The sequence below is a fragment of the Nomia melanderi genome, chromosome 3 (assembly GCF_051020985.1).
Source record: "Nomia melanderi isolate GNS246 chromosome 3, iyNomMela1, whole genome shotgun sequence".
NCBI classification, from domain to species: Eukaryota; Metazoa; Arthropoda; class Insecta; order Hymenoptera; family Halictidae; genus Nomia; species Nomia melanderi.
Window position 1 is genome coordinate 13,238,589 of NC_135001.1, and position 27,121 is coordinate 13,265,709.

At 35.3% G+C, this 27,121-nt stretch overlaps 1 protein-coding gene across 3 annotated transcripts in view; it reads right to left on the minus strand.

Annotated features, from left to right (window-relative positions):
• LOC116432868 (uncharacterized) overlaps positions 1-27,121 on the minus strand; it is a 115,376-nt gene that overhangs the window by 43,150 nt on the left and 45,105 nt on the right. For all 3 annotated transcript variants that reach the window (XM_031990314.2, XM_076366055.1, XM_031990315.2), the window contains 2 exons: positions 19,043-19,226; positions 15,565-15,835 (listed from right to left, as the gene is read on the minus strand). In XM_031990314.2, the coding sequence (XP_031846174.1) occupies positions 15,565-15,835; positions 19,043-19,226 (455 nt within the window). The remainder of the gene's footprint in view (positions 1-15,564; positions 15,836-19,042; positions 19,227-27,121) is intronic.

The window sequence follows — 27,121 nt, forward strand, 5'->3', positions numbered from 1 at the left end:
GCGTCGGCCGGGAGCAATACGCCAACAACCGCGGGCCAGGCGAACCGAGCCGAGCAGAGCGGTGCGGCGCAGCGTACGGAACCGTGCACACGTAGCTGCGCGCCGCGCCACGCCGCTACGCCCGTACATGGACCAATAATTCTCAATCGAGGCACGGAGGAAACGTTCGCTACGGGGCCGGCTCGCGTCGTCCCTTAAATCTAGTTGCCGGGCCGACCTTATCGGAGGCCTTCCACCGTGCGCCATTATTGTGAGATACTGAACGTCCTGATCCGTCGTTTAGAGTCCTATCCAGGCCGCGAATCTCACGCGTTCGGCAGCTGGTACCATGGGTAGAAGACGAAGAAGAAAAGAAGGAGCAGAAGAAGAAGAGGAATAAAGAGGAAAGAGAAACTGGAGGAGGAGGAAGAAGGACTCGCGAGGGAACAGGACACCGTGATCGTCCCGGTGTGTTCCTTTCGCGCGCTGTTGCGCGTGCGACCGCTTCAACGGCACATCGCGGGGGAGGAGCTGGCTAGCGGCCAGAGGAAGGGCTAACGCTCAGGGGGGATCGAGGGGGGGAAGGAACGGGGGAGGCGCAGGTAATCAGAGGCACTAAACCACGATACCGTGCTGGCAGTTAGAGGCCTCTATCTCTCCTGTCGTTGGTGGTACAACACGCCCGGTATTATTTGCAGGCTGCCACATTTGTCGTAGGTGGTCTTGCGACAGTGGCGTCGCGCGGCCTGTATGAACGACGCCGTCTCTTAGACCCGCCGTGGTTCTCCTTCGCCTCCTCCGCCGATCGCGAATAACGAACACCTCCGAAATAGGGCCTCCCCGCGACAGACTCCCTACCCGCATTGCTAATTGTACAACGCGTTTACGTGATTTTGCTGGTGTTCGGTAGGGGCTGCTGTTACCCCCTTCTATGATTTCTGTTAATCCGTTCACTGGTAACTATGAGATATTTCGTAGCACAGGTTGGAAGCAGGACAGATGCACCTAATATATGAGCCACTTATTGTCCAAATCCGTCAACTCCATTTTGTGAGTTTTGAAACGATTTGTCGTTAATGCGCTTGATTGACTTTTAATATTTTGTATTTAGTATAAATTTCTTTATTATTGAATTTAGTACCACGAAATAAGATGAATTCTTCTGGTCATGCATAAATTGCAGTAATACTCAAGGTGATTTCGGAGGTGTAACGTTTTATGTATCTTATATGTTCGATAAATTAAGCTACACCTGTAATAACAAGGTGAAGTATATTTTGTCTGTTTACTTAATTTTTCATTTGAAGAGAAATTTTCAACGTACACTATTGTAGCACTTTTTTTCTACTTTTTGAATGACGTGCTAAGAATGTGTCATTTTCCTTTTATTGTTATATATTTGAAATCGTTGCCACCAGTCTGGATTGATAGTACAGTACACGGAATTAATGTTAAATACAACTTACTTATTAAGTTACCAGAATCCAACATGCTTCCATTTAATTTTTTGTCTCTTTCATGTAAAATATACTTTTTCATTTATTGGCAATAAGATGTGAATAATCATAATAGTAAAATTATATTGATTGTTAGTGCCCATCTGCTAATGGGTCGTAATTAAATTCTTTAAACTAGAACATGTTTATATTTGCAGTTGAACACATATATATTATAAACTAGTAGAATAAACTTATTTTGATCTGACAGTTAATTTCCCAGTTCATCCCCTTCAAATATATATAGTGATGTAAGTAAGTGCTGCTAGTTAAGATAATACGTCCATTTGATAATATATAATTATGCAATTATGTCGGATAATATGCCTGTTTATGGCTAGCTACCTCTACTTTTAATACTTCTACAATATAATTCTAAAGACATGTAATAAAATTGTTTTCTATTAAACTCTGTTGATTAGGAGCGCAGATACTTTAATTCACTATAATTATAGTGTTATTAATATACTGTGTGTAGCAGTCAATCTCAGAATGTTAGACATTAAATGCATTCATATTAAACAAACTTTCGAAGTCGATTAACTTGGAAACCGAGTCTCTTAAAAAAAAAATTTCGTCTCCTGTCTTACATATTTTTCAACTATAACATGACCTCGGAAATACCCTGTATATGTAGAACAAGCCACACCTTATCAACTTCAATAACTTTGAATTACGTATTCTGATTACTATCCTGGGTAGTTTCGTGTACATGTATCATCATCGTTTTAAATAAACTAATAAACTAAGTAAACTTATAAAATATTCAAGGAATAAGGAAATGGGTTAATTTATTCACGTTTATGTTTGTTCAAAATCGTGGAAAGTAACTGTACAAAATTGATCAAAGGCCAATTTTATATATTAAATTTTAATTGTACACAAAGTTCAATTTGCCACTATAAAGCAATTTTTTATTTATACAATGCTCGCAAAAAAGATCATTTAATTTACTCTTTGCATCTTCTAATCTGGATTGTTCCAAAATTAAACAAAAAATTTTACACATCACTTTACTGTTAAATAGCAAGTTTTGTTACATATGGAAATAGTTATCACAAAATGGCGTAATTAAACATGTATAGAGTAATAATTCTGTAATACATATAATATTATTATTAATATATGTAATAAATTCTATAGTTCAAAAAAATTTTGCGTTGATGGATATGGCAAGTAGATTATTATTAACAACATCATCTGTTTAGGACAATTCTTCATATATGACCTTTCACTTATTTATTATTTTTCATTGCCCTTTCTCTACAAATGAAAATGTTAACAATACGTAGACCGTAATGAAAGTAATATTATAATTATAAAATCATACGTACCTATATGCTGAACTATCTAGAATTATTTGTACAATTTGAAACGGACACTACAAATAATAATATTTCAATACTTAAATTCTGGAAAGTCGAAATGAATTCCAATACATAAATAAATCGAAAAGTAAGATCTCTTATGTAATAGCGACCAGTATGGTTAACGATACGGACTAAACAATTCGCTGTTTTTGCAATACTGTACTATATTATATAACTGTTCTATCAATACGTAAGATATTAATGATTGATAATTCACTTAGGTGTTACGTTCCCAAACCATAAAGGTACACGATAAAAGCGAATATAAGCGATAAATATATATGATTAATTTCTAGACTACGCGCGACGTCAATTATTTGTTGGATCGACTGAAACTTCTTCTTGTTCATTTCGATGTGATATCAGCAATATAATAAAGGAATAAAAATAATGGATACATAATCACACAGAAAGTTGTTAAAAAGAAGTAGATAATGTATTGTATAATAATATTCAATTTAATAAGATGGAAGTTGCTTTTAACCCTTTGAAACTTTTATGTCGAATGTAACTCGACATCAGATTTATTCAAATGTCTGCTTCTCTGTCGAGACATTCTTAAATTCTTTTGTATTATTATATTATTTCTAAGAGTATTATCAAAAGCAATGATTTGCATTGTGTCCTATCAACTGTCTTGCGAAATAAATTTCAAATAAAACGCTTAAAATAATACAAAGTTATCGAAAAGAAAATGTAAAAGGAATTCGAAGTGTAAAGGGTTAAATCTGCTTCAAAACATGTGACGAACGCTTTAACCGAGTCTATGAAGTAATTTGACACGTCCAGTGTTAAATTCTACCATACGTGGTACATGTTAATTTTATAAGAAAATAATTTTTGCTACAAAGCAGCGAAAACGTAAAGGAATGATATCAAAATATATAAAAATCACCAGAAACTTAACACTAGAACTACCGTACCAGTGAAAATGACTGGTTTCGGTTCTTTTGTTTCACAATTATTGATCTTTTCGAAGCACTGAATATTCGAAATGATTTTGAAAATAAATAGGTTCACTTGAATACTATAATGAATGCCTGAAGAAACCGAAAATATTCTATTGTTACAATTTTTGTAGGGATTACCTACCAATCGTATTAAATGCTCAGTAGTTCTAGTGTTAAACGTAATTGAATATTTCATTTAAAAAATCAATACACTTTATAAGCAAAATATAATTGAAATTTACGGTGGCATGGAACATGTTAAAACCAATGATACTTTGACGAAATCAACGTTTGATAGCAGTTATCTAGATAAAATTGCGCACGCCGTTGCGTACATATTTACACTGGCAATTATCTTTTTTTGTACGCTAGTCCTTTTTGCCTTTCCAGGTGCGCAATAAAAATGTTCCGAGAAGTTATAAAAATCGCGGAGTCTGTGTCGACTCGACGACATAATCTATAATATTTTATTGACAATAATTCTAATCGAGCGGACGAAACGTTTCAGTTCACCCTAAACAGACAGAGATTTCAAATGTTACAACTCAATGTATTGGTTCGTTGCGTTCGTCCGTCATAACCGGCGGACGAGATTGATGGCGGAGTAAAGAGCATCGATGGGAGTGGAGGTTACGTACAATCGAACACGCTTCCTCTCGAGAAACTCCTACGTAGCCGAACAATTTCGCAAGCCGCGATGAAAGTAGATCTTCGTTGACTCAGGTACAAAGTATTCGAACACGCCGTGGATACGTGTAAAACTTCGAGCTCTGTCGATTGACCAATTATCAGGTCACTTCGTAAGCGATGTCGTTTTTTCACGGTAACTTCTAACGAAAAATATTCACGCCTCGATTCAGTTTTGTTCAAATTTTCTATGGTCGTTTCCCATCGTTTAGATCATTTTTGGATTCCTTTTCTAATAAATTTTTAATGTTTCGACGTACTATTGCTATTCAAAGATTTATTAAGGAATATATTAACAATTAATTGATAAATCCATACTGGTTCACTAAACGTTTCCATTAGGCAAAGAAGACATTGAATCTGTTAGCAACTATTCAATTTCGTTTAGATTTTCTATAATCGTTTTCCACCGTTTAGATCTTTTTTAGGTTTTTTTTAACAAAATTTTGATACTTTGAGGTATAAAATTGGTTCGACACTGTATAATTTCAATTCTTCGTTACTATATAATTTCTTTGTCGGTTGAGGTATGCAAATTGAAGTAAGAGTAGTCAAGCGGTATAAAGTCAGGGGAATACAATAGATACAGTGGGAAATTCGTTTTTAATTTGATCTACAGTTAATTTAATTTGATTTAATTAAATTTGATACAGTTGACCTTATCACATGGTTTAATATGTATTGCGGTGAAATATGATAAAATAGGTTGCAATCAAAAGGTATCAAAATAATAATTAGAAGTGAATAAAATTGCACGAAACAGTGTTAAAATAGAAATATACTTATTCACTTTGAGATTTAAATTAGTTATATTTTTCTACAATGTACACACTGTTTTTATAAATATTCGTAGGCAGCCTCGGTTTTCAACAAAAATACAATAAACTGACATTAATGAAAATATGTAGTTTCATTGAAAAAAATTGCATTCACCTTGAAATATCTGTAAAGAACAGTCTAAAAAATCGAATCGAAACAGTTTCCTAAATATTCCCCATCATGCCGAATAGCTTCTATCTGAAACATTTTTTTGAATTTTCAATAATTACGGAAATATTTGATTATGCACGAATAAATCGAACATACTGTATAGATAAAACCTATCTGCCAGCAACAACGCGCAATTCCTCATGAGCATCGATGAAGATGAATTGCTAAATGCGGGTGCGTAGCCGGTGGAGGACTATCTGACTTCGTCTGTTAACACGTTGTTATTAAACATTCAACGAACTCTTTCGTAATTTTGTAACAAATGGGCAATATGATAAAAAAGACTAAATCTTATCTGTTAGAAAGCAATAAGTTACTTTAACAGTATATAAACATTATAATTGGAATACTTACAGTTGGACATTTTACGAAATAACAATTTCCAATTGGAAAACTTATTTCTTTGAAATTACTTTCTTTGAAATGTCCCAATAACTTTCTCAATTTTCTTTTTAACATAAAAATCATTTATCTATCTCAAGACTTAACACTATTGACTAACAATTACCGTTCACAAAGAATTAAAACGATAATGTTTAATGAAATCCAGAAAATTATCAATACTCCTCGAAATTCATAAGAAATAATCTTTTGTATCCCAAATAGTCATATTTACAAGTTGAAATATTTCCAGTATACTGTTCCATATATAATTATGCAAGAATAATTTCCTACGTCATTTTCTATGCAAATTATTACTACTTAAATGTGTCAGCCTTTCGTCGTTTTATGTATCATGTATAATATTATATCCGTCCAAGATTGCGTACCGAGATTCAATTAAACTGTAGATTTCGACACAATTTCTAACAGTGGGTACTACTCAACTTCTCTTCATAACCTGGAAACGAAGTTTCTTTAACTGACGACTTAAATCACTTTAAATAGCATTGGATAAATTATTGGATAGACATTTTCTAACGCATTCGTAAAGCAAACAAGTTTTTAAGAATTTAGAAACAAACTGTCCAACGAAAACAAAATATATTTGATTGTATACAGCTAGAAAATTATTCTGTTCCCATATCTTGCGATGTAAATGATATTCTAATATTTTTTGCGGTTCAAACATTGCATCAGAATGTCACTACATTTTTTAATCGAACTACCACGTGCTTGTTAAGTGATAACTAATTGATGCATTTAATGTTCATAAATATCCTTAAAAAAATGCAAGATAGAAGTTTTTCTCGAATTTTATTCTTTCTTCTATTATTCTTGGCTTATTGAAATTATTAACCCTTTTCTCTCAGTTGGCGCCGCTACGTCGACATTCGTAATATGCTCCATAACTCTGATGGCGCCACTATGGCGACATGGGCACTTTGCATCACAGGTACCATGCTTTGAAGAATTTCGAAATGCGAAATTTAACTTTGATTTATTTTTATCTAATAAACTTAATCGAAGGGAAAAAAATTCAAATAAATCGATGTATACACATTTATAACTTTTGAGAAACAAAGTTTCAAATGTTCGATAGTTTCAATGGAACAGTGAACTGAAATCAATGGTATCAAGAAATGTTTGAAGTTTAAAGAATTAATACAGGGAAAATATATATTTTATCTCAAAATAGCGATTCTCGATTGTAAGCATGAAAATTTGTATGAAAACTCCCATCTAATGAGAATATGGAATAGATGTACGTATTCTTACGTTCTCGTTCTCATTTCGGTGCGAAATATGTTAAGATGAGATTTCTTTTCAACCTCTATATCGTGTGAATATGGGACAGAGTTACTAATATGCTACAATGCCTAAACTACAGATATTTATGCCAATTAACTCTACCTATTGGATACCTGTTAATAAGCTTACCAACGACTGTCTTGCATCAAATAGCTATTTAATCATTTTCTTTAATCCATAATCTAAAAAAAAGATAATCAAATTATATTACTCAAAAAGACTTGATATTTAAGGACCGTAATAAGGTCTATTGTTGTTACCTGATTTATTAAGGAATCCTTAATTGTTGATCATTACTCATCAATAACTATAATATATTAACGATGAATTGATAAAAATGCGAATTTGATAAACCCATACTACTTGACCAAACGTTTCCATCAGGCAAAGAGAAATATTGAACCCATTTACCCATTCCCTACCAACTACGACACATCTCTCACTTTAGACTGTAAGTCTGGATTAACTGCTACTCTCCATGACCTACAATCTCAGAGAAAAACAATAATAAACAATACCGAACTAACTGCAATAAGAGAAATAATTTTACTTTCTTCGAAATCAATTTTTCGCGACCAGGACAACAGGTTCTTAATTTCCCCAGCAGCGAATAGGTTCTAACGTCTACATCAGGGAAACTAACTCAACGATACTTACTATTTACAAACACTGAAAGATCCACAGGCTAATGCTCAGTCTCTCTCGAGATAAGAGCGCATGTCCGCAACGATATCCACGTAGGCAAATCCGATGGGATAAATATCCATTATACCCCGGACAAGATGGGCTAAAATGTTCGCATAGGAGAGAAGGCCTGCGCGCGTCCGGCGCGCAACACTTCGCGCCGGTACCCGGCAATCTGTCAGCATCGTGGCCGAGCGTTATATCGTGGGTAGGTACACCTTGAATTATCGGCAATTGGCATCCGCAACGTTCCCGGCATTCGAAACGAGCGTCGTGCAGAAAATTGTAAACCCTCCTCGTGTAAGCCACCTACCCGCGCCCGTTTTAGCACGGCGCGTTCCGAACGTGTTCGTACGCGGCACACGCGTCTCCCTGCGCCCCGCCGTCGTCTATTCGCCCTATCGGACCGTCCCCCACCGGCCACCCCTCCTTTTCACCATTTCACCGCGGCGCGGTACAAGAAACGCGTAAATCAAGCGGGAGCACGCGGCTCAGCCGCTTACGGGTCGCGGCGAAGAAAAGAAAACCCTCTGGCCGGAGAGATGGTTTTATCGATCGAACATTAGGCGATCGACGTGCGATGTTATTGGCATGACGCGGCTCCGATTACTATGCGCGCCGAGTCTTTGCCGCCCCCACTTTTCCCTCGTCTTTTTTTCCCGACATTCTACATATTCATGCGCGCGTGCTATGTGTCGATCTGTCCGTCCGTCCGTTCGTGCGTCCATGCGTCCATCCATCCATCCGTCCGTTAGGCCATCGGTACCACAGCACGGGGCCGTGGTTTGCGCGCGAGCGAGACTGTTTTATGTCGGGCTTATGCACGTGGACGTGGACGTGGACGCGGACGTGGTCTACCCGTCCACCTCCTCCGCCCTCTGTTTCGCTGCGTACGGTTCCCCGAGAGGATACACGAGCACGCGTCCCGACGTCGCGGACGGCGCGCACACCGGTTCACCTACCGGCTGTGCCCTAGTGTATTGTCCAGCCCAGAAGTGTTGGCACACTACCGATAAGCTGAAAAGTCGCAGGGGTAAGGGGACTCTTACACTCACGATGCCCTACTAGATATCGTTCGTTGCTTAGGAGGTGACGAGCGAAAAGAATGCGAGTCTGATTGGTTAGTTTTCATTTGTCCTCGTCTATTTTTCAATGCAGATTTGCTATTCGCCGATAAGTTTACGCGTAACCAATCAAAACTGCAAGTAATACACTCGGCGAAAAACTCCTCTTGCCTCTGCGTCGTTTCGCTCGCCATCTTCTGAGCAGAGGACAGGTAGGGAGATCTTTTGATGGTTAGGCTGAGACTATGGGTCTGATTGATCAATTGTCAGCGACTGTCAATACGATTACATATATCCAATTAAGATTGCGAACGGAATACAGAGTGGAAGATCCTTCTTGCCCATGTGCTGTACCGCTAGACATCAATACCCTACCATCGCCCTACAAATCTGTTGCTCAGAAGATGGCGAGTGAAAGGAATGCGGAACCAATTGGTCATTTTTCATCCGTCCTCATCCCATTTTCAATGCTAATTTGCTATTCGCTGATACGATTATATGTAGCCAATTAGAATCGTAAACAAAATACTCGGCCATAGACCCCTCTTGCCCATATGCTATCCCACTCGCTATCTCCTGAGCAACAAACAGTCACCGTGTCGTTCACGAGAAGAGTTCTGGAATGATACGGATCTCATTGGTCAGCTGTCGTCTTTCCTCATCTGATCGTCAATGTTAATTTGCTATTTGTCAATACAGTTACACGTAACCACTCAAAACTATGAACAAAACACATAGCAAAATACCCCTCTTGCCTCTATTCCATCCTGTACCTCTACACGTGAACAACGCGGAGTGGCAGCAGCAAAGTTTGCAATATTTCGTTTTCTTTTCTATCGTTAGACTCTGTTTAGACGATTTTCATTCACGTGGAATGGATACTCCGTGTAAATGGAGGGACTAGATCACTGATAGCTAAGTTGAGGATGACACGGATGATTGATCAGCTTTCGTCTTTCCTTGCCCAATTTTCCGTTAGTTTTATATTCTAATTCCTCTTACTTTCGATCACTAATTTGCTATTCGTCGATGCGGTTACACGTAACCGAGGGAAACTACAAAACTATAAAATGGGAAGACACCTCTTGCCCTTGCGCCGTTCCGCTAGACATCGAGTCATCTTCCAACTGTACACAGTGATGCACGCGACGCGCTTCTCTTCTTCGGCCGTGGTCGGGCGAGAACCAGCCGATACACGGACGATGCCGTCGTACGTACACCGCCGTCCCGGGAATTGTGTGAGCCTTATATCCGGTGATGCGCGTGCTCGCGCATCTTTATTAATCATTCCCTAACCGTTAACCCCTCTTTCGGAGCTCGTTTGTCAATAGTGAAAATTGACGCGACCCAGCGTGCGAGTCTTCGTCTCAACGTGTTCGATCGAATCACAAGGACCCAGTGGCAGAGACTTCTATTTAAATGTAAAATACCGGTATTATATCGATATTTTTCGGTTATATCTTCGTAACCCTTATAGAAACTAAAATACTATAATACGGTATATTTTAACCTATTATTAACAGTATCATTCCGGTTTTCTTTAATATTATTTTATCTGTGGCGAGAATTTTCCTATTAATTACTTTTAAAGGAAATTTTCTTATTGCTGAAGAAGATGTTCGCGAGAGTAGCCGTGTTATTGCCGAGAACGGTCTCGCAGGACATCGCCGATAAAAGTGGCAATGACATGAAATAAATGACAGTAGCGACAAATCTGTATTTCTACGTTTTATTATCATCGCTGCTTTCATTGTTCATTGCAGCTCCAACGTAAATGCATCGTTAGCCTTCATCGCAATACATCTTTTGGAAAAATTGAAACAAAACGAGCAAATTTCTGGCTGTATTCTATGTCCATGTTTGCTCTAAAGTATAATTACTGATAACAGAAGAGTAACATTTAATTCGAATTTACTAAAATTCGGTAATATGTATGCTTGTTATATTCTGTTTAAAATCTTCACGAGTCTGGCATGTTACTATAAGGCAAGGAGTTAATTGAACCGTGTTAACGTTTTGATTGGCAAGTAAACACTCATTAACATTCTTCCTCAGTCGAAACAGTTTCCTAACAAAATTATGTTATTACTGTTGTGTTCTTCCTATGTTAAAGAAGATATAAAATGATATTGCTCTGAGACCACCATGCAGACAAAAGAAGATTTTCATTATCAATTGTAATACATTATCACAAGTTATGAATCCTTTCAAAAATAAGTGTTTTAAATAATGTTTCTACTTAAACAGCTACAAAAGAACGAATATTTGACTTTTAGTCTTATACATAAATTATTATAATAATATACACTATTACTAATTGATAGTTACTTAAAAGATGATTATTTAAATGTATTTTTTAAAAAACACATTTAAAAAATATTACTTAAAATTTTGCTTCAAAAACCTTTATCAACGTATACTGTATTAAAAAGTATGTTCATTCGTATATCTTTACACGCTACGTGTACAACAATTTAGTAAAATATTAACGGAAATGATTATAACCTTCTCTTAATTTCAGTACTGCTATTACTTGAATACATAATTTGACGTTAGCCTCTAGGGACATCCGAATAAATTTACAACGTGCTTTATCGTTACTGCTAATGAAAGAGACACTTGAATTCAAGTACAAAATACTACCTAGAAATATTCAAGATGATATAATTCGAACATAAAGTATCATTTTCCAAAAATTCGAATTTCATTGAGTTATGAATTTCAAAGTATAACTAAATAAACTTTCGTTCATAATTCTACACAGTAAAATAGAAGTAATCAAATATGATACAAGGACAAATCAGTAGAAAGGACAATGTTATTAATATTGCTACGTAAAGATTGCACTCTACATAAACACACGAAGAAACCAGTCCTTATCGGAATGCATCAACGTTGTAGCACATTCATCAGTCGAATATTCAAGATACAATTTCAGTAAAGTCTCAATCTGTTCATTGTGAACACAGCAGGAAGCGATTACAAAATAAAACGATTATCGCCTAGCCGCCGTTACGTCTGAATAATAAAAGAAACGAAGTTTCGAGTGTTGGTCTCATAAAAATTTTAACACAATTTTCTGATGGCGCGTATATGTCCTTTTAAAAGTTTAGCGGGGGGAAAAAACGCAGCGAGAATCGTCGAACAACTTAATCGAAAAACAACGACGATGATAGAAGGCTAAACCTCTTGACATTCAATCGCGCATATGCCTTTTAATATTAATGCACCGCGTTGGCACCTACGTAAGGAAGCGAATGCGCTTCGAGTCGCGACAGCGAATTTACGACGTATTAAATTGCGCTACTCGATATCTTTGTAATTTTCTCGGATGGGCATAAAACTGCGTGCTTACGGGGAAGGAAATCTTGGCCGGAAGGACTGGAATTGAAGTCGCGCTGCCAGAGGTCTAATTAAACCGCGCAGAACTATAACCAGTCACGCGGTCGCGATCCTTTGCCAACAATCTGAACTTTCGTTTGAACCGCCTTCGGGTTTAATTTATCATTAAACCGCGGATTTTTACGCGGCAGTTTATAAAGATCCCGCAAAAAAATGATACGGCAAAAAGCTTCTCATAGTATTTCGCGTCGTTTCATATTTATCGTTTTTCTGCTCGGCGAAAACCGTTAATGCGGCAGATAAAATTCTATTTTAGCTTAATTTCGCGGCTGGTGACTATAAAAATGCAAATCTCTTCGGGCCGCGTAACAAAGCGACGACGAGTTCACGGCGAAGAAAATTCGCTCGGCAGTCTCCTTTGATTGCTCCCCCTTTCTTTCTTCCTGCTCGGATCTCCATTCACGTTTGATCGTGCGACGAGTAATTAAATTAATAACAACACCAGCGCGCCGCGAAACAGACTTTTCCGACTTTCTTATTCCCACAGCTGTCTCGTGACCCGTTTTTCAAGAGAAAAAGGTTTTTCTGCCGCTACGCTCGTTTAGTTTCTATTTTCAACGATTCTTCAACTTCTTTGTATTCAGTAACCTACTTCATTAGATGACGGCCGACCGTGCCATCGAATATTCTTCTCAATGAAGCATAGTTTCGACGATCGAAGGGTACCAGTTATGAACGGATGTACTGCTGGGGTTGTACAAATTGCTTCGAATCGAAATATATCTAGGATAATTTACTTTTTTCGTAACTCTTGAACGCTCTGTCACGTATTGGCACTTGTTTGTGCTGTAAAGTCAAAGTGACGTTTTTGTTTGTATAAAGTTTCCCTAGTTTACGACGTATGAAATCAAATATTTTTAATGTAGTAACTGTAATGTTATGTAAACTTTTTCAATCGACTTGTTCTCAACGTATCGGAGAGAATTAAATTTCACTAAATGACTTCATACAGTGTACGATATTTGACGTTTTTCGTATCCCGGAATTTCTCAGTGCTTAAGTGTTATTTTAAATAATATATTCGGCTAGAAATGTATAGGGCTTTAAACAATGTGTCAGTTTTCATAAATGTCCGCGTAAATTCAAAACTTGAATTAATTGTAATCAACACATTTCAGAACTGATTCCATTAAAAAGAAATCGATTATTTGCAGGTATAATTCAATGCGATGATCATTAACATCACAATACTGTTTACTTTTATAAGATATCAGTTATCTTATATTGTGTAATGTATTTAATGACAACCGAATAACACAAATCAAAATTTAACACAAATGAAACACTGCATTATAACAACGATTAAGTAATTAACTGTTTATGCTGCATAACATCGCTGAATACAATCGTTATTGTTATGCTAATGGTAGTAATAGTAAGCTAATATTCAGTTATTAACTACAGAATAGAGTGATGATCATTTTTCAATTTTGGTCTATCTTCAAGCACCAACACTTTAAGTGCTTATATTTTAAAAAATGTATCAAAACTTTGCTATAAAGAGTTACGTATATATTCTTTCTTAAAAAAACAAAAGTTACTTTTGATTTTATCGAAAAGTCCGATATATAGAAATAAAAATCTCATTTGATCCATTTGATATCCTTTTTAAAACTATGCAACTTTAATCTGTTTTCCTTTGTAAATAACACCATGTAAATTAAGACGATCATAACAGATAACCCAGCATGTACATGTATAATAGTAGTTTAACCCTTTCTATTATTTTGTTTGAAATTTTTGCATTGTTAGATTATTCAGTTAACAAAGCTCCCTATAAACAATAAGAAAGAGCGAGAAAATAACAAAATATAAGTTCAAAATGATTGTTAGAATTGCTGATATTTCGAGAATGAAGGATGAACACAGCCCTCGTATGAATAACGTGTCTTATACTTTTTTACCATGTGCTATGAAAAGTATAAAAAATGGCAAAATTGTTCTACTAAACTCGAATCTGCTATGCACATACCGTAAAAGAAAATACAAACTTCCGAAAACAAAAGTGACATGAAAAATTCATTATTTAAATGATAAGAATTCTCTTACACAATCGTATAATGTGTATCGCACTACGGAATTCATGTTTAAGAAATTGTTTGATATGTTCGATATTAAATACTTTCTATAACATACGGCATAAAAAATCCCATTATCGCGTAAAAACTAACTTCGTTAGCTTCTAAACTAAATCTTTGCGTTTATGACTCTGGGAAAACCTACTCAGGGTTTTTATATTCGATGAGGATTTTCTTGTGCCGTGTTATTTGCTTCTTGCTCGTACTAATGTGTAGTTTAAAAGAATGATTCTGGAGAAATTTTTAATCTCGAATTACCGAAACTCATTTAAATAAATCAAAATGATTATGGACAAAATTCGTATGAATCATTGTGTATTTCATAGTTTTATTAAAACATAAAGGTCTACCATCATTACACTTATAACAACACGAATGAAACGTGTGGTTTTAATGCAATTGAAATGAAGATATATTGGACAATGCAGTAAAAAATATTCCGTCTCTTGATTCTGTGTACTCTACTTCCTTCTGTTGTATACAAATTTAAAATATACAATCTAAATAAGTCACCATTTGATTTGACATAACAAAATTACAAAGTGTTATATATGATATTAAATTTTGTATAATTCATCAATATGTGAAGTATTTATATAAAATAACTTTATTTCTTAATTTACGTATGTTTTCTCATTAGTTCGTTTTAAATAGTGTCGTCTATGTTTCATCGGACAGTGTCGAATGTTTCTAATGAGAAACTTCCAAGCGCAAAAGATTAAAGTGATCGAAATATCTTCCATGCATCAATTTTTGGGAATACGCCCCACTTTATTTTGATAATTAAGTGCCTGAAATTTGACCAAATCATTCGACGATGGTATTGTCCATCAAGTTCTATTCTTAACCCTCCGCCGGCAATGTTTATGGTTACACCTTATTTGTCATTGCTGTGAATTCTATAATCTATACTTTAATGTACAAATGACACTTTAGCCAAATCTTCATATAATTTTGCAATAAAAACTAAAAATCGAGTTGACGTCGTAAGAAAATGCGATTCCGCTTAAAGGTGCATAACTTTGTAATAAGCAAATATTAAAGGAAGATATTTTATGGTTTCACTCTTGAAACTATAGTTTTTGCTTGAAACCATAATCTTTTTAATATAGATTTGAAAGCCGAATAAATTGAAAGCTGTACAAAGTTTGTAACATCCAGTGCAAACTTACCGAGCATCTTGCTGAGATCGGCATTGTGGAGATCAGGATTCTCGTCGGCCAACTTCTTGCGCTCGACCTTTGCCCAGACCATGAACGCGTTCATCGGACGACGTATCCGTTGCTCCTTCAGGCTCCTCTGGGCCGTGCTGCCTGGATGGCACATCTTCACTCCTGCGGGAATCGGCGAAATCCCTTGTTGATATTCGAGGGACGGGCCGGAAGCGAGCCATGTCATGTCCTCGAGCCGCTGCTGCGCCGGCCCGGACAACATTCCCGGTATCTGAAGCGTTTCCCAAAGCAATCGACCGGATGAGTCACCGACAAAAACGATCATCCTTCCGCTAATCCCGATAATTAATAATGCTTATTAGTCAAAAACGGGTGAAAGTTGAGCTCGATATTCGCGCTCGATTCCATTAATACGGTAATTACCGGGAGATACTAATCGGCCGGCTAATGAATGGCGGTCGAACGGACGGGGACCGGCAACAATGCTGAGTAAAAAAAGTGCTGATCCTGAGGCCAACCGACTTCTATTGTAATAAAATAAAATGAATAATGCGCATGTGATCAGAAGATGCACGGAAATAATATATCGCGCGATAATGATGACTTCGTGGGATTGACGGATCTCTGGGGCGCATGGAAAAAGGGTTTACGGCGAAGCTGAGCTACATTTATGTGTTATATGAGAACGGTAAGTTTGTAATGACCAACGTTGACTACGATGTTATTTCAAGCAGTATATGGTAAATAATCGATATTGTTTTCGTGTCTTTTATTTCGATCCCTTATGACCTAGATTATTATTCTTATCCTTTACTGTGCTGTTAATTTCAGATATTTTAATTTATCTTTTATTTTAGACTATAATGAATGTATTTGCACTTTAAAGTAAACTAAATTTAACTCAAATTCAATATTTAAGCCTATTTGGTTTACGAGAGAAAATTACTTGTCGCAATGTTTTGAAATAGTATTTTAATTAATTGCTGCTTACTTTTTTACGAAAGTAAGAAATGAAAAAGAACATTATTATATTTCCGTGCGGGACCCTAAATTATTTTGTCCAAGATAGTTAATGAACATAACAAAAGAATAACAATGATCTAATATCTTTGACAATTATTTTGAATCGTGGCGATCTCACTGATTGCAATGACCTTGAAATATGTTGCGAAGATTATCATTCTAAATTTTTCCATATACTTGTTACCGTGATTGAATTTATATTAATATAACATTATAATTATAATATTTGATATTATACATCACATTTTGAAAGTTATGTTTTGGTTAGAAGTGTCTAATAACTTTCATAATTATAAATTCTGTTACACATTAAACCAGCCCCACGGTAACTTAAGGTGTATTTATTGCATTTAATTTTGAGTACACTTGTCGAAAGGGAACCGATTTCGATAACTCTTAAATAATTATCTAAGTAATTTTAATTAACTCCTTTACGGATGAAAATTGTTTCAACTCCTGAAGCTGTTTTCATAAGAAAGTAAATTATGCATAAAAAATATTAAATATTGTGAAATAATAAACCATATGTCAATTTCTCGTTATATGAATAATTAAACTCGTTATATTAATAATTCATTTGTAGCTGTTTGTTTTGTAGATACCGAAGCTTGAAGTCGCCATTATTGCGGCAGTCGACCGCAAAGGGTTAAGAAACGATATCAATGAGTGACCCTTCCATCCAGTTTACCATTCAATAATGTTGGGGATCGGGTTTTAAGACGAGACTCGTGTGGCGCCGATTAAGGCCAAATACACACGACAAATTCGCGAGAAATTGTCGCAGCGAGGATTATTTTAGAGTAACAGAAACAAAGTCCTTCTGTCTCACATTAAGAAAAATAAGATTTATATCTTTATTCTTCCAAAACAATCACAGCTGCGACATTTTCCCGCAAACTGTTAGTGTGCATTTATCTTAAGGGTGGACACCACCTAGGGGCGTCTAAATACACGGAAATTTTATGAACTTTTTTGTTAAGTACTATTAAGTGCAATATTTTGATTTTTTTTTTTGGTTGTGTAGTTGTAACTTTCTTCTTTGTATTTATTTTTTTTCTGAGTCAAAATGTTACAAAATGGCGCAGTTATTCGCTAGCTTCGGAACCTCTTTTCGTAAAACATATCGATTGTTGGTCAACTCGATTGCAAACAACTGAAACATCCGGAGATAAAAGTTTTTGTGGATTGTCAAACGAAATGTCATACTCGAATATAACGTTACAAATTCTCGAATCATTGAAATCGGTGTGATTTACTTTTATTTTTTACTTGTTTTTAGAAATATCTCGAAAACTAAGGCAAAGCAGTGAAAACATGTATGAGGAAAAGTTGTTCAGAATCATGCCCCTGAAAATACTTTTTTGGATGTTTGATTTTTTGTCATCAAACTAGTTGAAATGTCCACGATTTCGAATAAATGCTGTATTATTCCGCAGAAAATGATATTTTTTCAATAATTATATTTCCCTGCATGTAAAATATGTCACAGAATTTATGTTTTGAAATATAATTCGAAATATAATTTCAATCTTAAAATTAAAATAACTTGACTGCAATAAAATTACTAATTTACAGAGATCTCTTAATTAAGAACCAGGTAGGTCTCCTCATATATTTGCTGGAAGCAGGTTAATTTTTCTTAATAATATAACGCGAGAAAAAGTCATGGGTACACCTAAAAATTAATTGCCTTTATCTGAAACATGTAAAACATGAAGTAAATCACTCGATTAGAAAATTGATTCTATCAATAATAATTATAAGCATACTATACGCGCTTCATATATTTATAACAAGGTGTAAACCACGACCAGAATTCAATGAAACATTTAATTAAATCGGATTCATGTCTATCTAAATTTTCATCAATTAACACATAAATGTCATGATCACACCCATTAACCGTCTCATTAGAAAATTTACAACGTTCATCTAATATGTGAATAGCCGTATCAAATTACAATTAGAATGTTTATTTTCGTACATAGTAAATATGCCAACTATAAACGACGGAACGATCTTAATTTCGAAGACAAGCTACTCCACAAATACATTCATCTATTTGATTCTTAAAGTCGAACATGTGATAAAAGCAAACGCGAAAACAATATAGAAAAACCGAACAAAATAGACGCAGACGAGCGAAAACAAACGGTCGAAGGTTAATATATAAAATCTATAGATTTCCGTTCAACTTGTCCGATGTACAATGATTTCTTTGAAAAGTAACAAATTCGCGTTCAAGGCTGTGCATCATCCTCGTATGGGAGCGTCAATCCCTTCGTTTTATAGAGTTTCACAGAAGACATCCAAGAACGTTGTAAAGTATTATAGTTGCAGCGTCGTAGGTGTGCGTGCCAGGTTCGAGCTGAGCGAGCGTTTCGCGTATGAAAAATTATAGGAGCCTGTTTCAAGAGCAATGTTCCGCGGTGAGCGAAACACGTTGAACACGTACCGAAATGATTTGGGTATCGATGGGCATGGAGCTGTCATTGCCATCGATATTCGACTCGATGTCGTAGGCCCTCGACGTGGGAGTCGCATAAAGCGAGGAATGAAGTGCCAAGAGTCCGGGTGAACCGCCATAACTGCTCACCGGTGGTGGTGTCACCTCACCCCTGTCATAATTATCCAGCATCCTATAAATTCGAAAACGATTTATTAATCATTAGTTCTCCCGTTTATGCCTACGGTTAACGGTGAAATCGCTGCACATCCGGTCGCGTTCGCGCGAGCAATAAAATCGCGCAGTGTATCGTTTCGCTCGAACGAATACCCGCTTCTCGTGTGAATCGCGATAAATTGTTCTTATTTGGAAATGTAAAGTCGCCGGGCGGCCGAAACTTCGAGTCACATCTTGGTACGTAAACCTTTTATCGCGTGCACGTGTTAATACAATGTGGGTCGAAGTTTACGGTATGTTTGAAGAACGGTTGATTTTATATAAGGTGTTTGGTAGCTGAGGAATTAGGTGGATTTTCGGAATAATGATATTGCAAATGAAACGTAGTTCTCGAGAGAAATCGATGTGAGATAGGTCTAGTATTATAGACTGTGGTCTAACAGGTATTCGTATGAAATGTTCGTATTCACGTTTATATTTATAAATACGCGTAGTGATTCCTTTTCAATCATTTTCATTTCTTGTCCATTAGTACTTACCTAATTAGAATGGTTTCGTAAATGAATATAATGGAATAATTATTTAAGTTTTGTTTTATTAATCCCTTGGGACGCCAGTTTTATTGAATTCTTTAAGATTGGTATTTCAGGTTTAACATTGAAATTTGTGCAAAGAAAACACATGAAGCGAAACTTTTAATGCCAACTGTCGATAAAACAGGTTTCTAATTTTTTATTTTAAATTCAAAGTAAAGGATAGCAGTAGTTTAAAAAAGGCAAAATAATTAGAATATATATCGCATTCAACGCGATTAGTATGGAATGGTTTCGAAGTATCGACTATAACACTTAATGGTAAGTAAATCAATTAATAACATTGACAGAAATCAATCATATTTGCAAACAATACAAATGTCAATAAAAGTTCCTTTAACTTTATAATATTCTGTGTAATACAATGGCATAAATGTAATACAGTAACATTAACTTATCCGAATAATATTCTTACAATTAAAAATAAGGGAATCATATTCAAAACACAATTTACATAATAATTATTGTCGTTAATATAAGAAAGTAGCTGTTTAACGTAAATACTTCCTTTCGAAGTTATAAAAACTCCATTATAAATTTTTCTTAGATTAGCTGACGAGATTACAGACAGAAACACTTATTGTTATCGATTTCTGCGCATTAGCAAACAATACTAATTATCTGTTCTAATCAGAAATTGTGTGCAGCGCAGTAACGTGAACTACATTGTCAGACTATATTTTACTATCCACTTAATTGTTAAATTAGAAGTAATTTTTATCAATACTTTATTTAGTGACTATTTAAGAGTCTTTTAAAAATAGTCAATATCGGTCTCAACAGCTAAAGATTTTTAATAAATATTTTAATAACAATAGTAATTATAATCGTAAATCAACGAATTATTTTGAGCAACATAATCTAATAATTTCTTGGAAGGTTTGATTTTAAAAGGAAACGTTTTCGTAGACGTCAAAGAATTGCCGTTCGTTCTTAAAATTAGAAGAATAAAATTTTCACGAGTCACTATTTATTTTTTATGGAATTCATACGCCAGTAATTGCTTCTACACACTTGATAAAGATGGGAAAATTCTTTATCTAGATACAAAGTTGTGAATAACAAATCAACGATGAAACACCAACTGCTCATCTTTCATAGAATAAACATGTGAATTGCAATAAGAAAATAAATACTTCCTTCATGAAAAACCAGGAAACTCATGCTCAAATAACTGTATTGTAGAATTTATTTTTATTCGTATAGATTATTGGATTGTATTAATGATTATACAGATTGTTCTCGCCCAATAAAAATATCAACTTTATTAACATCACAAATATATTTACTATATATCTGCACATATAATGTAATGTATATAAATTTATATTTATATATAAATTATACAATATATATAATAAGAAATTGACAAAACAATAATAAGTATCACTGACTAACTAATCACGCACATCGAAAATCACTACAGCAAAATTAATCAAGTTAAGATATGAAATCTTAGATACGTTCATTACCACACTTGCAACAAATGACTACCCCTTCCATTATTCATCCGTCAGTAAACAAAACTTCCCATACTTGAAACATTACAATAGCAAGCTATAAATTTAACGAATAAAAAAACCATTTAATTTTCACAAAAAATGAAATACATACGTTACTATCTCGACAATAAAAACCACAAACACAAATACTGCGTGTATGCAGTCGAGGACAGAATTATATGGACAGGCGATGGTAAGAGGTATCGATGCAATTTAAACACATTCCTATTAGCGGAACATCATTAAGTTTCATTTATTATATATCCCTTTAGTACGCATATCATTTAGTGAAAAATTCGAAGTAATATTTACATTTGTGTACAAGTAAACGACATTAAACAGAAAATTCAACTATTCGTTGGTGGACAAAAATGCGTGGACACATACTAAAATTTGTTATGAATTAAGCAATTAATAAAATAAATATTTTTAAAATTCATTGACACATAGCGTCCCCTCCTGTCCACATAATTTTATTCCCGACTGTATTTCGAACAATCCTTCCGAACGGTCCTTTCGAAAACTCGTCCTTCTGAATCCGACCCATAAACGCGGCAATTTCAAACATCCCACTTCCCTAGAAAACACACACTCGTTCAAGAGAAACAATCAGAAACGACATTCTGATTAAGCAGAAGTCAATTATTCTCTCCGTCAGGCCGAACGGAGACAGTGTCGCGATCGGCCGCGCAGGAAAGAGAGGCAGAGAGAGAGACGACTATAAACGATGCGGAGGGAATACCATTCGATTCGTTCGATACCGAAGGCAACGAGAGCGGGGCAGAGCAAGAACAAGAGATCGATTCGTACGGCGTACACGGCGAGGTAATTGACTCTGGCGTCTCAGTTTCGTCGAAGACGAGGTGGCGCGGCGCGGAGCGGAGCGGCGCAGCGGAATGGCGAGGAGAAACCGTGCAGGCCAGGAGAAATCCCGCGGATCGCTCGTGCTCGGGGCTCGATTGATCTGTCAACCCTGTTAGGAAAAGAGTTGATCGACATGAATGAACCATTCAAGGCCACTTAATGGAATTCCCACGATTGTCCTTAAGGCATAATGTGACCATGTCGGGTATAATAGTACGAACAGCTGTCCCGTGCACGTTCTCCACCCCACCCCATCCCCTTGCCGCCTAACCCCCGCTCGCATTTCTATAGGAAACACGCGAGTGTATGCACGGCAAGCGTGTCCGCGCGCTCGCGATACTTCGTGGTCGGATCTGTGTGCGCCGGTATAAATTGAAAAACATGTAATACACACGTGCGCGCATGCATATATGTATATGGACGTCGCGAGTGTTCCACATAATGGCCATTGTTTCATTCGGTCCCCGCGAAAGATGCTGACGGGGGCAAAAACGTAGCCGGCATTTTCATTCAATAAAGTTCGCCCCGACTAGGCAGCGTCGAGCACTTTTTTGCTGGCCAGTAGGTAGTCCCCGAGACCACGGCGGCACGTTGCCAGACGTGATACGCTCGAAACGCGCTACCGTTCGACGGTTGAGCTATAGCATCGATAAGTAAGATCGATACGAGGTGTCGGTTTAATATCGCGTTTGAGACGCGTTGAATAGCTGCGAGACGCCGGCCGGAGGGGGGCTTCGATGTGGGATGCTTAGAACGATAAATCAGAGCTGTTGAATCGAGGCGGATTTCTTTTCTCTTTTACTTTTGTCCGAGCGTCTTGGCAAAAGTCGGGTTGTGGTCCTGTGGCGTGGAAGGTGTTTGAAAGTTGTGGGTAAACATTCGATTGATTAGTGAAATTGATATTCTTCAATTGATGTAGGCTTCTTTGGTAATAACGAACATGCCGTTATGGCTCTCTGTTATGCTAGATGTGTTAGAATTCTAGTGATTAATATTTGCAATGTTTATATGTGTTATGTATGTATATAGAAATATTACAGTGTGCCTCACGAACTCTGTCTGCATAAATATCTTGGTTATTTCAACCAATTTGAGAAAATGTTACTTATAGATGCTGTAGAGTTTAAGGAACTATAAAATGTGGTATAAATGTTATTCCTGCAAGTGCGATTACCTTTGTTTTTTTTTAACGGAATGTCCAATTTTTTCTGCTCGATTTCTATAGAATGGCGTATTCTGAGTACAAAAGTTCTAAGGTGTATTTATCCTAAAACTTAGCGTTGCTGAGATATTTGAGTTATTCCATGAAGCATGTTCGAAATGACGTGGTATCAACGCGATGGATGTCCAACATGTTATATTCGAAGGGTGAAAAGTACATTTGATGAAATATTCTGAAATCGATGGATAGGAAGCGGAGGCACCTTAATACTTTTATACTCGGAATACGCAAATCGCCGACTTGCAAGAACCATGTATACCATATTCTGTGGTTTCTTAAACCTTACAGCTTCTGTAACATTTTCTCGTACTGGTTGAAGTAACCAAGATATTTAAGTGGACAGAATTCGCGAAACACATTGTATATTATAGTATATAGTACTTGAAATTATATGCCTAATTGATTGATGAAATTAATACAGTAGCAATACTGTTGCGGTTTCACTGGTCGACAGATACTTTCGGAATTATAGATAAATTTTCAATTTTCTAATGAAATTAATGCTTTTCCTATTGGAAACTTATAAATAGTCCTCTCAGAAGACTACTGTGTTATATCAAAAAAGAGATATATTATTTTCTTTGAAATCATAAAGGAAATAATTGGCTAATATCATTCGGGGGAACTTCTTGGTCCTTACTGATAATATTATTGTTTCTAAAAGTTTACAGAACTTTATATCATCGACATGCTGGTATTTACACCAATTGCCATAAATCAACTTTCTCTATCATTATAATTACCGATATTGCGTTTCCATTTTACAAAACCTTCCATTTGAACAAGTGACATTTATATTAGTGAAAATTACATGGAAACAGTCTATATACGTATTTCGAATGAAATCATTTTTATATTTAGTATATTCAATGAACAATTTATGTAGAGAATAAAAATATCTAGGAACAAAGATCAGAACGAATAGAATTTATGAATCGCAAAGACTATAAGCATTTCGACCGTTGTGAATGTTAACAATTTACAAACCACTAAAGCCACAAAAATGTCCCACAGAGAAAAACAAGACACTTCGTGATCTACTTTACCAAAGAGAAAATCCGATTTCTCACTGTTATATAGAAGATTAGATTAAAGGCCATAAACATACCGCGGATTTGTTCTATAGTCGATTGCAAAATTTTAAACGCTGTTTTTTCAAAATATATTCAACCATGATTTTTTTCAATCAATCAATTCAATGGATCGACTTGTTCTTTTAAACAGATATTGAATGTACTTCTCTTCTATTTTTTCGAATAATTGAAGCTACAAGTAATAAAAGTCCCATCAATTATCTTTAATTGCTTTTAATTTGACAAATATTTCACACATTTCTAACAGCAAGAACTTTTACCGTTGCTATATTTGACAGTGACGAATAATTTGACATTCTAAAAGTATACATTCTAAAAATATACACGACGAAATCCTTGCTTGTTAATCATTGCTTTTTAAAGGACTATTACAAAGTATCAAAAGAATTGTCAATGAATCAATAAGATTCATGATAATCATTTTGAATTAATGATTGAAATAAATAAGGGTTGATTCGATCTTTCACCTACATCTCCGGTAGGAGATAAGTTAAATCAGCATAAGAGAATTAAAATTTATTTAACAACCACTTCTAACTGATTACTTACTGTCACGATAAAGAAAATAAAAATTATTTGAAATGTTGTAAGGCTATAACTAAATGACAAGCTGTTAGCATTATAAAGAACTTTTTCTTGAAATAAACAGTTTAAAGTAAACAGTTTTTACATTGTTAAGTTGGGAAGTCTCAAAGTTTCTTATTCTCAGTATACATATAAGAATGTACGTTTACTGGTCCTCTGTCTAAATTACAATTGTTCTTTCTATCCACTTCCAACAGATAGTCTATCATATCTCAACGATTTGTCGAGCAAATATGAAAATTAAATGAAAAATTCACAACTGAGGGCCGCCATGTGATAAAATTATTTATATCGAAAAGAGATCTAGAGTGTTTGAAAAAGGTGAATACTTTGGATTCTTCTTCTGGTACATTAAAGAAGATAATTATTTAAGGTTTCCGACATTCGATTACGAATATTTGAAACATAGGTATATGAAATTATTTAATATTACTTTATATTTGTATTTATATTTAATATTACCAAATATTAAAACCTACGTTGCTGCTTTCCGTAATGGTCCTTAGAAATTTCACCTTAACTATAAGTCTCAGACAAATAAAACAAAAATATCCTTAAAGTGAATGAATTCCTGAGATACTAAACCTAGAAAGAAAAGAAGTTTGGAAAAAGTATTTCAAAAAGCGCGTTTAAAATGTTACGCGATAAGTCCAACCGGTAGCAAACAGTTACTAGAATGCTTATAGCTTCGTTGTTTTTCAAAGTTTCGAAATTTTGCTTGAAGTACGTATCCTTCAAACATCAATGAAATGAAAAATGCAAAAAAAGAATCGAATTTCTAAAAATTCTATACTAAAATCCCTCTTAATTCGTAGCTTCTAATGAAGACGAACACGGTTGAAAATAATGAAAACATTTCAGGCAGAAAAGAAAACAAGCGACGACAAAGGAAAAACTATAAAACTCACGGTCAAGATTCCTCAGGTTCAAACCGCGTCGGTGCAGCTGCACCACCCACGCATATGATAGATACGCCACTGCCTTCAGCATTGTTTCTTTAATGATTCATATGGGGTGATTGTACCAAGTGTAGAGGAAGCAGTTTCCAACTGCAAATGCAATGAGCTTGTGTCGTATCGGAAATATTAATCCCGGCGTCGTCATCGAAGGTCCCCGTCTAATATACGTGAACTGCACATTTTAAGGATGTCTGTTGCGACAAGACAATTTTTTACCTATATCGGGGAACAAAACGCATTCATGAAGAAGTTTATAGCTGCGGGTGGTTGAGTGGTGCAAATTGTTCGAGGATTTCTGCGATTAACACTGCTAAGATCCTGACTATTCCTTAGATAACCAAGATTTTATTTTGAAGAAATGAGTTTCAAAATGGAGGAAATAAAGTCTAGTGCTGATGATTCAATATTATACGTGGACCATTCTTGTGGTCAGTGAACTTCAGATTTTTTGCAGTCATAGTATCTTCTAATATACCGAACGCAATAAATGAATAACCTTAGTAAAATTCAACAATGTTTCTATATTATTTCTATCGAATTGAAATTCCTAGCAGTAAAAATTAAGGGTTGTCGGGAGTATTATTGATTGAAAAGGTTTTAGTACAGTAAATAAATACGTTGGCATTTGACTAAAAAGTTCATGTAGATATAATTACAAAATTTTGTGGTGTACTCTGTAGAAAAATAAAATAACAACTTTGCATTTTAGCTTTTATGATATTATCGTGTGCAATTTTTAACAAAGATGTATTATATTAGTATACAGATTTTTATAATTTTGATTCTTATTACATTAGTATATCCTTGTTATATTTTAAAATTTATATTTTTTTTATCAGACCTCACAACAGAAGAATTAAGAAAATTAAAAACTCGATTGATATTAAACACAATGTTTTTAAAATATAATTTTCAAATATTTAAATGTAACAAATATAAAAAAAATTAAAGCAACTAATAAAAAAAACTTTAAAAACGTATTGGTTGTACATTTCAAAACATTTTTCAGAACTTTGAGAAAAGAAGGAGGCAAAAGATATTTTATAAAATATTCTTCATTAATAATAATAATAATTATTTGAATGTTTCTTC